This window comes from Lissotriton helveticus, chromosome 9, assembly GCF_964261635.1.
Source record: "Lissotriton helveticus chromosome 9, aLisHel1.1, whole genome shotgun sequence".
In the NCBI taxonomy this organism is placed as follows: Eukaryota; Metazoa; Chordata; class Amphibia; order Caudata; family Salamandridae; genus Lissotriton; species Lissotriton helveticus.
Window position 1 is genome coordinate 397136307 of NC_136070.1, and position 15863 is coordinate 397152169.

Sequence of the window (15863 nt, forward strand, 5' to 3'; positions counted from 1 at the left end):
TGAATCTTCGCAAAATTCTCAAAATCAAAAAGTCTATCCAGGACAGCTCCTCTCCTGAAAGTTTGGGGGTGATACGTCAAGTGGGGGCTGAGAAAAAAGGGGGTCCCAAAATGCGTTTTCCCCATGTTAATTTCCATAGGAAATTTTGAAGTAGTCGACAGCCTGAACTGCTGAACGGAATTACCCCAAATTTGGCATAAGGTAGGGCTTGGTTCAGAATGCGACCTTTTCTTTAAATGGTGTAAATCCGTTCAGTAGTTGCTGAGAAATTAAAAAAAATAAAAGTTTCGATACCTGGGGCAGCAGTGGATTCGCGAACCCTCCCGAGCATGAGCTTCACTGTGATTGGCTGGTAACACTCCAAACCAGGAAGTGTTGGCAGCCATCTTGTGATTTAGTTCTACCGAAGTCACAGAAAAACAAAGGTGAAAAAAAGAATAGGGGGCAGGGTAGAAGCACCCTGACCCCCTAGGCCTGCTCAAGGGGTCTGGGTGCGTGAATCCGGATAAAAAAAAACAAAGAGCGGGCTCCCGCGCTACGTATTTAAAAAGCCCCCGGGTGGGCCAGGTCCTGGGGGCAAATTATGTTGTGGGGGCCTACCGGGGGCCTTGGGAACCGCCACCTCCCCAGGGCCTATTAAAATAAATGCGGGGGCACGCAGCCCCCCGGTAGCCCCGGGGACCGTCACCTCCCTGGGGATACCTGCATGGGGGTCCCAACCGCCACGCTGCTCCGGGGACTGCCACTTCCCCGGAGCGTTTATGCTAATTGGCAGGTGGCAAGCCCTGGGGACCAGCACCTCACCGGGGCTAAAAAACATAATTAGTGTGGGGGGCTGAAGCCCCCCACACTGCCCCCGGGATCATCTCCTCCCTGGGGTACTTAAGAACTGGTGAAAGGGCTTTCAAATATAGACATTATTGTGTTGCCAGTCAGAGCAATTACAATGCCAAAAAACCCGACATTAGATACTCTGGGAAACAATTACGTGCCCTAGGAGAGCAGGAGAACGCAGTAGGCAATTTCACACTGGAGCTTTTATTTTTTTTCGAAGGGGGGCCCTGGGAACCCCTTCCCCCAGGGCCTCACCCCCAATTAAAAAAACAAAAATTATTAACGGGAAGGGGTCGCGTGGGCCCCCTTCCTGTGGCCAATTCCGGGCCCTGGGGACCCTATCCCCTGGGGCATGACCACACTTTTTATACTAATAAGGAGGGGGGTTCCCCCCTCCTCAGGCCATTTTTGGCCCCGGGGACCCCATTCCCGGGGCCGGTATTTGCGTGTTTTGTAATTTTTTTTTTAAAGTAATTATTGGGGAGGGGGGATCTGGGAACCCCATCCCCCAGGGCCTCACCCCCAATTTAAAAAAGTATTAACGGGACGGGGGCCGCGTGGGCCCCCCCTCCGTGGCCAATTCCGGGCCCCGGAGACCCCATCCCCTGGGGCATGGCCACATTTTTTTTACTAATATGGAGGGGGCTGCATGGCTCCCCTCCTCAGGCCCTTTTTGACCCCGGGGACCCCATTCCCGGGGCCGGCATTTGCACGTTTTGAATTTTTTTCCAAAAAGTAATTATTGGGGAGGGGGGCCTTGTGACTCCCCTCCCTGGCCACTTCTGGCCCCGGGGTCACATCCCCGGGGCCTGGCCACCTCGTTGGGGACCGTGGGGGGAGCCCCAATGCCCCCACGGTCCCTGCCGGCTCCCCGCGTCCTGCGGGAGCTGGCATTGCTTTTCCACATGGGGAGCTGCTGACATGCAGCTCCCCATGTGGAAAAGCAATGTGGTTTGGATTTTGGAAGAGAGAGCACGTTTCCTGCTCTCTCTTCCTAAACCCAAACCCCAGTTTGCTATGACGTTGCGGGAGCATCGCGATGCTCCCGCAACGTCATAGCAAACAGCAGTGTCCTGGGGTGGGCACCCCGGGACACTGCAGGAGCCAGCCCTGGGGAGTGGTGGTCCCCAGGGCCATCACAGGCTCCAGGAGGGGGGCTGCACTGCCCCCCTCTCATTACATGCAGAGCCACGGGAAGGTTGTGGTCCGCGGGGCTCAGGGGTCCTTAACGGACCCCAAAATGTACATATTAGTGCCCTGGGGAGGTGGCGGTTCCTGGTGCATGTGTGGGGGCTCTAGCCCCCCACACAGATATTTATTTATTTAAAAAGAAGCCCTGGGGGTGGCGGTCCCCAGGGCAGCGGAGGGACCGTGTGCCCCTGCACAATAATTACAGAAAGCCTCAGGGTTGCTGCTGCCCACCCCCCATACATTTTAAAAAGAAGCCTGGGGGTGGCAATCCCCGGGGCTGCAGGAGGGCTGTGTGCCCCCGCAAATATTTCTAGAAAGCCCCATGGGGTGGCGGTCCCCGGGGCTGCGGGGGTCTCCCTGGGCCCCCGCAAATATATGTGGAGATGCCCCCAGGACTTGGCCCACATGGGGGCTAATTAATAACGAATCGCGGGAGCCTGCGCTTTGTTTTTTAAATTTTCGAAGCAGGATCTGCGGATCCTCCGCTCATTCCGCGATTTAAAAAATATATATCTTTTTTTGCCCTAGGGCTCCTTGTAGGACCCAAACAACAACAAATAACTGTGGGTCTAACGGTGAGCTCAAAACATGCTATGTATGGCTGGCTATGTGTCTGCTACTCCTCTTGAGATAGAAGACAGACTGGACAGTTAACCACTGTGAAAAAATGTCCATCAGTTACGCGGTTGTAGGCGCCCAGTACATCATATGGTCTACTCCACAGTAGTATAACCACCACTCTATCACCATAGATCAAAATTGGAGACAAAGAGTGATGGGTGGATGTCTGGTAGATTGAGTTATCGTAACTGTGAGCAGTGCACAAAAATAAGAGTGTAAAAAATGATAAGTGTAAAATTGGATGGTGCATACAATTATTTTTTATTCTGGAGTCATGCACCTCCAAGGCTAAAAATAACGTGCAAGTAAGTCAGGTGGTTCAAACAAATACCTTCTGACTGGGCTATCTGGTCGACATGTTTCTGCGGTTACTGGTCAAGTGTTACCATCCGCTTCCTCAGGACCCATAAACTTAATTGCTACTGCTGAATCAGTGATAAGTGAAAAAAGGACATTCTGTAAACATAAAAGTGTCACCTGTACACTTCCATTATTCTCCTGTGAGTGTCCGTTTTTGATATAGCCAGCGAATCCACATGTAATGAAAAACAAACAATAATAGCACTCACATTAGTTAAGGCTATCCCAAACAGAATTGTTCCAATGATTATGATGCTGCCTCTAGGTCAAAATGACACTAGAGTGTCTCACATTGTCATAATAATCAATGTCTCACCTTAATTTTTAAGGGAAAACGCCTCACCTCACCTGGCAAACAGCTCAGGAAAATGAAGCACCGCTCTGTAGTGCAGAAAAAATATATACAAGGTCAGTGTTAAAAGACAGTGTCAGGCAGTTACAGAAACACCACCTAACGGGTGCCCAGGTAGGCAACCCAGAGGGGGGGCAGTTATCTTATCGTGGTGCCCACATTATGGCATAGTTCGATGTATTCAGCACATAACCCATAAGGTGTATAACGTGCTATCAAAAAGCAGATTGCTCGCGTTTTTGTTGTCGTGGTAAAATATTCAGACAAATATTTATTTACAGAGCTAAAAGCGTTCTAGAGATGTCATGTCGTTAGGAGGTGTCTCTCTCAGCCGATCACCAAGGATCCATTTGTTTAAAGGATAAACAACACCAAGCGTCTTATTGTAATGATAGTCTACAAAAATCAGTGCTGCCAAAATAAATTACTAATAATTAGGCAGCTGGCTGCATGTCTGACCTGGACAGAATAGCGCTGGATTTTGCAAGCGCTCCCACCCATTAGTGCAAGCGGCATCTATCGCGCGCTGCTGATCTAACAAGGAGTTAAACAAAGCCCCTCCTGCTGCCTCACCTCTCCGTCGGTACTTCAGACAGCCGGCCGGGCTGTTTGGGGAGGTGCCGAGGGGGGCGACGTGCACTTCCTTATTGATTCTGTGCCTGCGCGTTAGGTCATGCGCGCAGAGCCCAGAACTACAAATGCTCATGGGTAGTGTAGTTCGGCTAGGTTCCGTCGAGCGCTTCAGTGCGCGAGTACGTTTAGGGACTACAAAGTTGCTGGGAGTTGTAGTCTCAAGGGTGCCTGTCAATCGCGCTTGGTTGCAAATGCCAATATGCAGAGAGATTTCTAGCGTGATGACCAGGTCAAGTGGATTTTAATAACTATGATACGGAGGCTGAGAGCCCTAGTGCGCGAGTCCATTAAGGACTGCACTCGCCTCTGGAGAGCATGGTTACATGAGCGCCCCTCGATCGTGCTTAGTTTATGCTGCTACTGTGCAGTGAGATGTCAATTGTAGCGCAGTGACATGATGAAGTCAATTCTGGCGCGGAGGCTCTTTTATTATACATCCCAGTATATCTGGAGCTTTAAATAGCCAACTACCAGCCATCGTCCTCCTTCTCACGAGGACAAGGGATCAGTATGGAGCAAGGGATCAATATTATGTTCTCCGCATAATCATAAGACAACCATAGAACTAGCTGGACAACATATACCTCTGTGTTAGAAGTAATCACTAAGGTTCATGTCTCAATCGACAGGACTCCTCTCAGGATAGTACCAGATGGCCAGTCAGGTAGACCTCTCAGATTACATGCAATCATTGGATAGTACTTCTACAGTGTCATCCACGGGATGTCTTCGTTGAGCCCGCTTTTATCGCAGTTGAGCTTATACACCCATTTTTGTTCGATTCTGAACAAGTACCTGGATATATCCGTGATGTGATTAGGAATATTGGGTTGTTCTAACACAGTCCACTCAAAGTCCGTGGGTCTGTGCCCCACTTGGATGAAGTGATTGGTCAATCTTGTTGACTGCTTCTTGCACCTTATTGTGCTCTTATGCTCCGAGATCCTTGTTCTGATCTTCCGGGTGGTCATTCCAACATATCTCAGTGCGCAGGGGCAGGTGATAAGATAGATCAGATTACTGCTATTGCAGTTGGTGAACCTCTTCTGCTCCCACGGCCGATTAGTTCCTATATCTACAGAGGTGGTTCTTCTGGTCTGTGGACAAGCCGCGCAATTGCCACAAGGGTGGTGTCCCGTTACTGGTGGCATGTTCCAAACTGTACCCACTTGATGGATTGCCTTAGGCGGAGGTCTGGTGTGAACAAGTCTGTCTCTCAGACTAGTTGCTCTTTTAAAAGCAAATAGTGGTTGTGGAAGGGAATCTTCTCCGGTGTTTAAGATCCTCCAATGTTTTCGGACGATGCGCTGTATGGCGTTGGATCTTGTGCTGAAAGTGTTGACACAAGTGAGCCTATCGTTCTTGGTCTTTGGGACTGGTGGTTCCAATAAGGCTTCCCTATTATTGTTAGCTGCTCTTTTCATTGAGCGCCAGATCAGTTTCTTGGGGTAATTCCGTTCAGCCAGTTTAGATGCCAAGTCGTCAGAGTACTTGATCGTGTCCTCCTTGTTGGTGCAGTTCCGCTGCACTCGCAAAAACTGTCCATATGGGAGATTATCCCGTAGAGATTTAGGGTGACAGCTGGTGTACTGCAGTAGGGAATTGCGAGCCATCGGCTTTCTGTAAAGCTCGGACTTCAGACCCTGTGGTGTGATCGTAATCAACAGGTCCAAGAAAGCCAAGGATTGTCGGCTGCTCTCCAAAGTGAACCGTAGAAAAGGATTCTGCTCATTGAGCCAACTATGAAAATCGTGGAGAGATTGTTCATCGCCACGCCAAATCACCAGGATATCATCGATATACCTCTTCCAAGTGCATATCGATCCCAAAAAGGGGTTCGTATTGATAAGAACAAAGTCTTGTTCAAACGTATGCATATATAAATTCGCCAGGGACGGAGCAAAAACGCTGCCCATGCTCGTCCCAGACGTCTGCAAGTAGAACTGGCCTTCGAACTCAAAAAAATTCTCCTTCATAGCAATCGTTGCCAGATTCATCACTAGTGGAATAGGTGTTATTGACTCCCACGTTAAATCGCCCAACAAAGACTCGATAGCCTCTAGTGTTTCGTTCTGGGGGATGGAGGTATAAAGTGACTCCACGTCGAAGGATACCAGGTGATCAGTCAGGATGTTAAAATCAAGCTCTGGTAGCAGTCTCAGTAGGTCTTTGGTGTCCTGCAAATAGGTTGGCATCAGTTTAACCATAGGCCTCAGGAAGACATCTACGAACGAGGACAGGGGTTCTAGTATAGACCCAATGCCCGAAATGATGGGTCTGCCAGGTGGTGGTCTTCTGGCCTTATGAATTTTAGGCAGGACATAGAAGTAAGGAGTCACAGGGTTTTGGGTAGTCAGATAGGCTGCTTCTTTGGTCGTAATCCAGCCTTCCGCCAGTGCCTCTTCCACAAGATGCCCAATAGTCGTTTTCAAACGAGGCGTGGGATCTGCCGTCAGACGCTTGTAGGAACGCGTGTCTCCCAGCTGCTGTAAACACTCCTCCCTGTAGGTAGACATATCTAGAAGGACTGTAGCCCCACCCTTATCAGCTGGTTTGATAATGATGGAACAATCATTAGTCAGATCTTTTAGGGCTTCTTGTTCAGGTTTGGAAATATTCACAAATGGATTGTGAGATTGTTTGAACAGTTCTTGTATGTCGTGCTGTACGGCTTCTTCAAAGGTGACTACCTTTGCCGGAACCATCGCTGTAAGGGGACTGAAAGTGGATGGTTTCTTGAGTCCTGTGTTCTCGAGGAGAGTGTCAGGTGGTTCTGCCTTCGAGAAAAAGAAGTGTAGTCTCAATTTACGGAAGAATTTCGACATCTCAATCTGTGTCAAAAATGGGTCACCTGTGTTTGTACTCACCCAAAACTCTGTTTGCCGCTCCGAAACAGATCCCGCAGGACCAAGCGGGCCAGAGCACGGGACCAGCCTCGTAGTGAATCTCAGTTCACATAATTTAACACCAATGAAAGAAAAGGTACTGAATCGAGGCCTGGGTTTTGTGAGTACAAACACAGGTGACCCATTTTTGACACAGATTGAGATGTCGAAATTCTTCCGTAAAGTGAGACTACACTTCTTTTTCTCGAAGGCAGAACCACCTGACACTCTCCTCGAGAACACAGGACTCAAGAAACCATCCACTTTCAGTCCCCTTACAGCGATGGTTCCGGCAAAGGTAGTCACCTTTGAAGAAGCCGTACAGCACGACATACAAGAACTGTTCAAACAATCTCACAATCCATTTGTGAATATTTCCAAACCTGAACAAGAAGCCCTAAAAGATCTGACTAATGATTGTTCCATCATTATCAAACCAGCTGATAAGGGTGGGGCTACAGTCCTTCTAGATATGTCTACCTACAGGGAGGAGTGTTTACAGCAGCTGGGAGACACGCGTTCCTACAAGCGTCTGACGGCAGATCCCACGCCTCGTTTGAAAACGACTATTGGGCATCTTGTGGAAGAGGCACTGGCGGAAGGCTGGATTACGACCAAAGAAGCAGCCTATCTGACTACCCAAAACCCTGTGACTCCTTACTTCTATGTCCTGCCTAAAATTCATAAGGCCAGAAGACCACCACCTGGCAGACCCATCATTTCGGGCATTGGGTCTATACTAGAACCCCTGTCCTCGTTCGTAGATGTCTTCCTGAGGCCTATGGTTAAACTGATGCCAACCTATTTGCAGGACACCAAAGACCTACTGAGACTGCTACCAGAGCTTGATTTTAACATCCTGACTGATCACCTGGTATCCTTCGACGTGGAGTCACTTTATACCTCCATCCCCCAGAACGAAACACTAGAGGCTATCGAGTCTTTGTTGGGCGATTTAACGTGGGAGTCAATAACACCTATTCCACTAGTGATGAATCTGGCAACGATTGCTATGAAGGAGAATTTTTTTGAGTTCGAAGGCCAGTTCTACTTGCAGACGTCTGGGACGAGCATGGGCAGCGTTTTTGCTCCGTCCCTGGCGAATTTATATATGCATAAGTTTGAACAAGACTTTGTTCTTATCAATACGAACCCCTTTTTGGGATCGATATGCACTTGGAAGAGGTATATCGATGATATCCTGGTGATTTGGCGTGGCGATGAACAATCTCTCCACGATTTTCATAGTTGGCTCAATGAGCAGAATCCTTTTCTACGGTTCACTTTGGAGAGCAGCCGACAATCCTTGGCTTTCTTGGACCTGTTGATTACGATCACACCACAGGGTCTGAAGTCCGAGCTTTACAGAAAGCCGATGGCTCGCAATTCCCTACTGCAGTACACCAGCTGTCACCCTAAATCTCTACGGGATAATCTCCCATATGGACAGTTTTTGCGAGTGCAGCGGAACTGCACCAACAAGGAGGACACGATCAAGTACTCTGACGACTTGGCATCTAAACTGGCTGAACGGAATTACCCCAAGAAACTGATCCGGCGCTCAATGAAAAGAGCAGCTAACAATAATAGGGAAGCCTTATTGGAACCACCAGTCCCAAAGACCAAGAACGATAGGCTCACTTGTGTCAACACTTTCAGCACAAGATCCAACGCCATACAGCGCATCGTCCGAAAACATTGGAGGATCTTAAACACCGGAGAAGATTCCCTTCCACAACCACTATTTGCTTTTAAAAGAGCAACTAGTCTGAGAGACAGACTTGTTCACACCAGACCTCCGCCTAAGGCAATCCATCAAGTGGGTACAGTTTGGAACATGCCACCAGTAACGGGACACCACCCTTGTGGCAATTGCGCGGCTTGTCCACAGACCAGAAGAACCAGCTCTGTAGATATAGGAACTAATCGGCCGTGGGAGCAGAAGAGGTTCACCAACTGCAATAGCAGTAATCTGATCTATCTTATCACCTGCCCCTGCGCACTGAGATATGTTGGAATGACCACCCGGAAGATCAGAACAAGGATCTCGGAGCATAAGAGCACAATAAGGTGCAAGAAGCAGTCAACAAGATTGACCAATCACTTCATCCAAGTGGGGCACAGACCCACGGACTTTGAGTGGACTGTGTTAGAACAACCCAATATTCCTAATCACATCACGGATATATCCAGGTACTTGTTCAGAATCGAACAAAAATGGGTGTATAAGCTCAACTGCGATAAAAGCGGGCTCAACGAAGACATCCCGTGGATGACACTGTAGAAGTACTATCCAATGATTGCATGTAATCTGAGAGGTCTACCTGACTGGCCATCTGGTACTATCCTGAGAGGAGTCCTGTCGATTGAGACATGAACCTTAGTGATTACTTCTAACACAGAGGTATATGTTGTCCAGCTAGTTCTATGGTTGTCTTATGATTATGCGGAGAACATAATATTGATCCCTTGCTCCATACTGATCCCTTGTCCTCGTGAGAAGGAGGACGATGGCTGGTAGTTGGCTATTTAAAGCTCCAGATATACTGGGATGTATAATAAAAGAGCCTCCGCGCCAGAATTGACTTCATCATGTCACTGCGCTACAATTGACATCTCACTGCACAGTAGCAGCATAAACTAAGCACGATCGAGGGGCGCTCATGTAACCATGCTCTCCAGAGGCGAGTGCAGTCCTTAATGGACTCGCGCACTAGGGCTCTCAGCCTCCGTATCATAGTTATTAAAATCCACTTGACCTGGTCATCACGCTAGAAATCTCTCTGCATATTGGCATTTGCAACCAAGCGCGATTGACAGGCACCCTTGAGACTACAACTCCCAGCAACTTTGTAGTCCCTAAACGTACTCGCGCACTGAAGCGCTCGACGGAACCTAGCCGAACTACACTACCCATGAGCATTTGTAGTTCTGGGCTCTGCGCGCATGACCTAACGCGCAGGCACAGAATCAATAAGGAAGTGCACGTCGCCCCCCTCGGCACCTCCCCAAACAGCCCGGCCGGCTGTCTGAAGTACCGACGGAGAGGTGAGGCAGCAGGAGGGGCTTTGTTTAACTCCTTGTTAGATCAGCAGCGCGCGATAGATGCCGCTTGCACTAATGGGTGGGAGCGCTTGCAAAATCCAGCGCTATTCTGTCCAGGTCAGACATGCAGCCAGCTGCCTAATTAATAGTAATTTATTTTGGCAGCACTGATTTTTGTAGACTATCATTACAATAAGACGCTTGGTGTTGTTTATCCTTTAAACAAATGGATCCTTGGTGATCGGCTGAGAGAGACACCTCCTAACGACATGACATCTCTAGAACGCTTTTAGCTCTGTAAATAAATATTTGTCTGAATATTTTACCACGACAACAAAAACGCGAGCAATCTGCTTTTTGATAGCACGTTATACACCTTATGGGTTATGTGCTGAATACATCGAACTATGCCATAATGTGGGCACCACGATAAGATAACTGCCCCCCCTCTGGGTTGCCTACCTGGGCACCCGTTAGGTGGTGTTTCTGTAACTGCCTGACACTGTCTTTTAACACTGACCTTGTATATATTTTTTCTGCACTACAGAGCGGTGCTTCATTTTCCTGAGCTGTTTGCCAGGTGAGGTGAGGCGTTTTCCCTTAAAAATTAAGGTGAGACATTGATTATTATGACAATGTGAGACACTCTAGTGTCATTTTGACCTAGAGGCAGCATCATAATCATTGGAACAATTCTGTTTGGGATAGCCTTAACTAATGTGAGTGCTATTATTGTTTGTTTTTCATTACATGTGGATTCGCTGGCTATATCAAAAACGGACACTCACAGGAGAATAATGGAAGTGTACAGGTGACACTTTTATGTTTACAGAATGTCCTTTTTTCACTTATCACTGATTCAGCAGTAGCAATTAAGTTTATGGGTCCTGAGGAAGCGGATGGTAACACTTGACCAGTAACCGCAGAAACATGTCGACCAGATAGCCCAGTCAGAAGGTATTTGTTTGAACCACCTGACTTACTTGCACGTTATTTTTAGCCTTGGAGGTGCATGACTCCAGAATAAAAAATAATTGTATGCACCATCCAATTTTACACTTATCATTTTTTACACTCTTATTTTTGTGCACTGCTCACAGTTACGATAACTCAATCTACCAGACATCCACCCATCACTCTTTGTCTCCAATTTTGATCTATGGTGATAGAGTGGTGGTTATACTACTGTGGAGTAGACCATATGATGTACTGGGCGCCTACAACCGCGTAACTGATGGACATTTTTTCACAGTGGTTAACTGTCCAGTCTGTCTTCTATCTCAAGAGGAGTAGCAGACACATAGCCAGCCATACATAGCATGTTTTGAGCTCACCGTTAGACCCACAGTTATTTGTTGTTGTTTGAATGCTTGTGTGGGGGATATAACTGTGCCCAGGTCTTAAAACACACCCCTTGAACCCCAGAATAATTGTTAGTTGATTGTAGTCCTTGTAGGACCCCCTAAGCAGGCCTAGGGGGTTAGGGGGTTTCCACCCTGCCCCCTTTTCTTGTTTTGCACCTTAGTTTTTCTGTTTTCCTGTGCCTCGGTTCACTGAGACGCAAGATGGCTGCCAACACTTCCTGGTTTGGAGTGTTGACAGCCAATTAGCATGAAGCTCGTGATCGGGAGGGAGCACGGATCATGCGCGCCTATATATATATCGATATTTTTTTAATTTAGATTTTCTCAGCAACTACTGAATGGATTTACACCATTTAACAAAAAGAGTTCTTTCTGAACCAAGGGCTACCTTTTTACCAAATCTGGTGTAATTCCGGTCAGCAGTTCGGGCTGTAGCCGTGTCAAAAGGTTCCTATGGGAATTAACATGAAGAAAACAGGTTTGGGACCACCCCAATTTTCTCGGCCCCCGCTTGCTGAATCAGTCTGAACCTTTAAGGATAGGAGCTGACTGGAGAGCCCGACAAGTTTTGACCATTTCGCAAAGATTCGTCATCCGGCGCCAAAGTTATTGGGAATAGAATGTTGCGATTTTCCTATGGAAACTAGGTCCTAACTATAACTATCTACTGGCGACCACCAGTAGGTAATACCACTAATATTGCATACATACATACATACACATACATACACACATATACATATATATGTTGCACTAGTGTGCGTGTGTGTGTGTATATATATATATATATATATCAGATCAAGAGACCCACCATATTTAAAATACAGTAATAATAACAGTGGCTTCAAAACATCTGTTATGTTTTGTTAATAGTTTTGTAGAGCTCATGAATACTATAATGGTGTCTTAGCGCTAGTGTCAGATAATATATCTCTCATGAAGGCAGAATAGTTGAGGTTTAGACTGCTGAGCAGAAAAGCCAGGTTTTTAGCAGTTTCCTAAAGATTCGGAGTTTAGGTTGCATTCAAAGATAGTCGGGCTTGGAGTTCCACCATTTGGATGTAACTTGGGAGAGGCTTCTTCTTCCCCAGTTTGCTGTTTTGATTCCAGATGTTCTTATTCATCTAGCTGTACTGGACTAACGGCTGTGTGAGGGTGAATACCACTTAAAGGTTTCTTGAAAGAAAAGAGGACCAACCTGGTGTAAGGCTTTGTGAGCCCAGCATAGGACTTTAAACCTAATTTTTGCTTTGATTGGTAGCCAGTGCAGTTTGAGAAACTGAACATTTTGGAAGGTTCATAAGCACCCAGGCTGCTGCATTCTGAAGAGTCTGCAGTTTGTTTAGTAGGTGCTTTTGCAAGCCTACATTTCAGGCATTACAGTAATCTTATTTTGAGAAAGCTAGGGGTATGATAACAGTTTTTCCTAACTTCATTGGAAGGAAGGGAAGGATTTTCTTCCATCTCTTCAGAGTGAGGAAATAGGAGGATCTCATTATAATAAATAATTTTACTCATAATAAAGATTATGCCAATAGAAAAACGATTATTATCAGCGTCAAATGAAAGAAAAATTAGTATCTACTGAAGTATCATGGATGATGCCATCAGTGGTGTTTTCAATAATGTTATATGAGATGTCATCAGTGATGTCATCAATGATTACATTCTAGTTTATGATATCTCTGATGGTTTATGTGATTGCAAGGGCTCTGTATTACAACTAACGGTTTATCTTGCCAAACATAAAAATACAATGATAATATAGGCTGATGGACATTTTTTGCACATTCTTTATTTTAAACAATTAATATGTAGAGATATTAATAAACCATAACTTGCAGCTACCTCATGGGATTGATGGAAACATTCAATGAGAAGGCTGAGGCTCTGATGGAAAAACTAGCAGAAAGCGCTGATGGAAAAAGAGAAGTTCGAATTCTTGACTTGACTAGTCGAGTAACGCTTGATGTGATTGCAAAGGTAAGATCTTCTGCATATGTAAAATGATATACTATTTGGTTCCAGTTTGAATATGTAGTGTATCCTGAAGAATGAATATCACATGTTTTTCTGCATGAGTTCACCCTAATAAGGCAAGAGTTTGTCTGATCATATATTTTTGGCCAACATTTCAATATTTTTTTAGGAAGATGCTGCAAATATGATACATACATACCAAAACTAGAAAGCGAAATGGTAGAAAATTTTTCAGCATACACAATTTTCTGTATTAGGTCACAAAACCAGTGAAAATAGTGTACAGGATTCAAAGTGAAAGCCAGCACCTGCACCCTGCGAGATGAAATGGAGTAAATCAGAGTCCAGCTTATACTGGGCTGCGCATCGGCCAGACTATGAGAACAGACATTGCAGGATCTAGGGAAGTCCATGCAAGACATTTAGACCTTGAGACCCTCCAAGGAACTGTGGAAAGGATGGCCTTTACACATGGAAGCAGGCCTACACCAGCCCATAAAGAGTGAACAGGTTCACCAAATATCCTGAGTAGTGACTGTGTTCTAAGGAGAAGGAAGCAAAACACTGAGTTAGCCATGCTGACGTTGCATAGGGTCATTTCAGCAGACAGGAGAGTGACGGGCGACTGGTAAGAAGTGCTCAAGATGAACCACTTTGAATAATATGCAGGTAGTACCAGCCATAATAGAACCATCCAAAGACAGTGGTAAACTTCTATGCGCCTACCATCAGTAACACTGAGGAGGATCATATAGACATGATATGATCTGAGACATGATATGAGAAGGATGGCGCAATCTACTTGGTTCATGATGTCAATCAGTTCCAAACAAAGGCCATATCCACCCCCAAGTAGTAGTAGGAGGAATTCCTTTGACTGCCATAATCAACGCCCGCATATTCATAAGTGTAATGGTCCAGGAAACACACAAGATCATCCCAAAAAGACCAAACCTCTAGCTTGCGCGCTCTTGATAGAATGTTTGCAGCAGACATTATGCCCAGTGAGTGGACTACCCCTACCAAAGTATATCTAAGAAAAGGAGGAAGAGGTATGCTGCTGAATTGCCAAACAGTCAAAAATCTGCAAATCATTCATTTTGCTTTCAGCTTACATACGGCTGAGTTTTACTGCTTGCTAGATGAATTCCCTGAACTCTTCCAAGGTATTGGCTGCCTGTAAGGAACGTCGGTGAGCCTTTACGTGGACTGACCTGTACAGTCAGTAGAGCTACATCATCGCTGTTAGAAATTGGGTTTCAGATTGGCCGAGGTATGCACCTTGCCCAAGCAGGAACCCTATCCTAGTGAGGGTAAGTAAGATACACAGCAAACACTACAAGATGGTGAACGAAGTGCTGAAAGGGATGCCCAGACGTGGGTCCCTTGCTCGCTGTGCCACTGAATTCAAGCTAGCCTATCTGATTATGGGTAATACCCGGAAACCGGTCCGAGGATGCTTGTTTCCAGTCCAGGGAGGACCTGGCCTGGCTGTTCGACATGGACTGTTCCCATGAGGATCAGGGTCAAGACTGAATTGCATATGGTTGGGTCCAAACTGGGGGGCATAGTGAGCAAAAGAACAATGGATTAAAGCCAGATCTGTGACTGGGGGTGAGTGGTTGAAAAAATTCTGCACTCCGCCCATCATCTTGTTGTGTTTGCTATGTTCGCCCCAAGTGGCCAAGGATATGCTCGGACATGAGTCCCTTGCTCGCTTTACCACTGTCCATCATCTGTGTGTCTTTTGCTTTCTTGCACTAAGTGCGCTGGGTATGCCCAGACGTGGGTAACAGGCTCACTATGCCACTAACCTGACTGATGGGGGCTGATGCTCCTAAAACAGTCTCAGGGTGCTTGTTTCCTGTCCTGGGATGGCTTGGCCTGGCAGTTCGGGCTGGACTATTCCCATGAGGAACAGGGTCAAGACTGATATGCATATGGCTGGGTCCAAATTGGGGTAGCATACTGAGCAAGAGAATGATGGATTAAACCCAGATCTGTGACTGAGGGTGAGTGGTTGAAAAGTTTCAGCACTCTGTTCATCATCTTGTTGTCTTTGCGAAGTCAGATATACACCATAAAGTAACCTGTGCTCACACTCTGGTAGCTTGGCATAGAGCAGACAAGCTTAACGTAAGAGGCAACGTGTAAAGTATTTGTGCAACACTTCAAACAGTAACACAGTGAAAACACCACAAAAAGACTCCACACCAGTTTAGAATAATAGATTATAGTTTTAAAAATAAAACACAACCAAAAGGCCCAAAATGCAGCAAGTATATATGATATGAATTTTAAAAAATAAAAGTAAAAAATAGCGCTTGGAAGCAATAAGCACCTATGGGGTTAAATGCGATGTGTAGGTTTTGTTCCCCCAACAGCTTTAATGTGTTGATTCTGCTCTTGAAGTAGAGGATGCATCGGTTCTGCTGGAGCAAGCACCTGGATCCCCTTCCAATGGACTGACCAGGCACAGGAGCAGGGTGTAAGACTTTGAAATCCCTGAGTCTTTAAACAGGAGGCAAGCCAGTATGCCTGTGGAGTCACTCTGGGCTCAAGTAAGATGATCCCGTCCTTCCTCAGCAGGCAGAGGGT

At 46.4% G+C, this 15863-nt stretch overlaps 1 protein-coding gene across 1 annotated transcript in view; it reads left to right on the forward strand.

Moving 5' to 3' along the window:
• LOC144781356 (cholesterol 24-hydroxylase-like) overlaps nucleotides 1-15863 on the forward strand; it is a 457687-nt gene that overhangs the window by 226453 nt on the left and 215371 nt on the right. The window contains exon 6 of the mRNA XM_078660145.1: nucleotides 13130-13268. Coding sequence (XP_078516271.1) covers nucleotides 13130-13268 — 139 coding nt within the window. The remainder of the gene's footprint in view (nucleotides 1-13129; nucleotides 13269-15863) is intronic.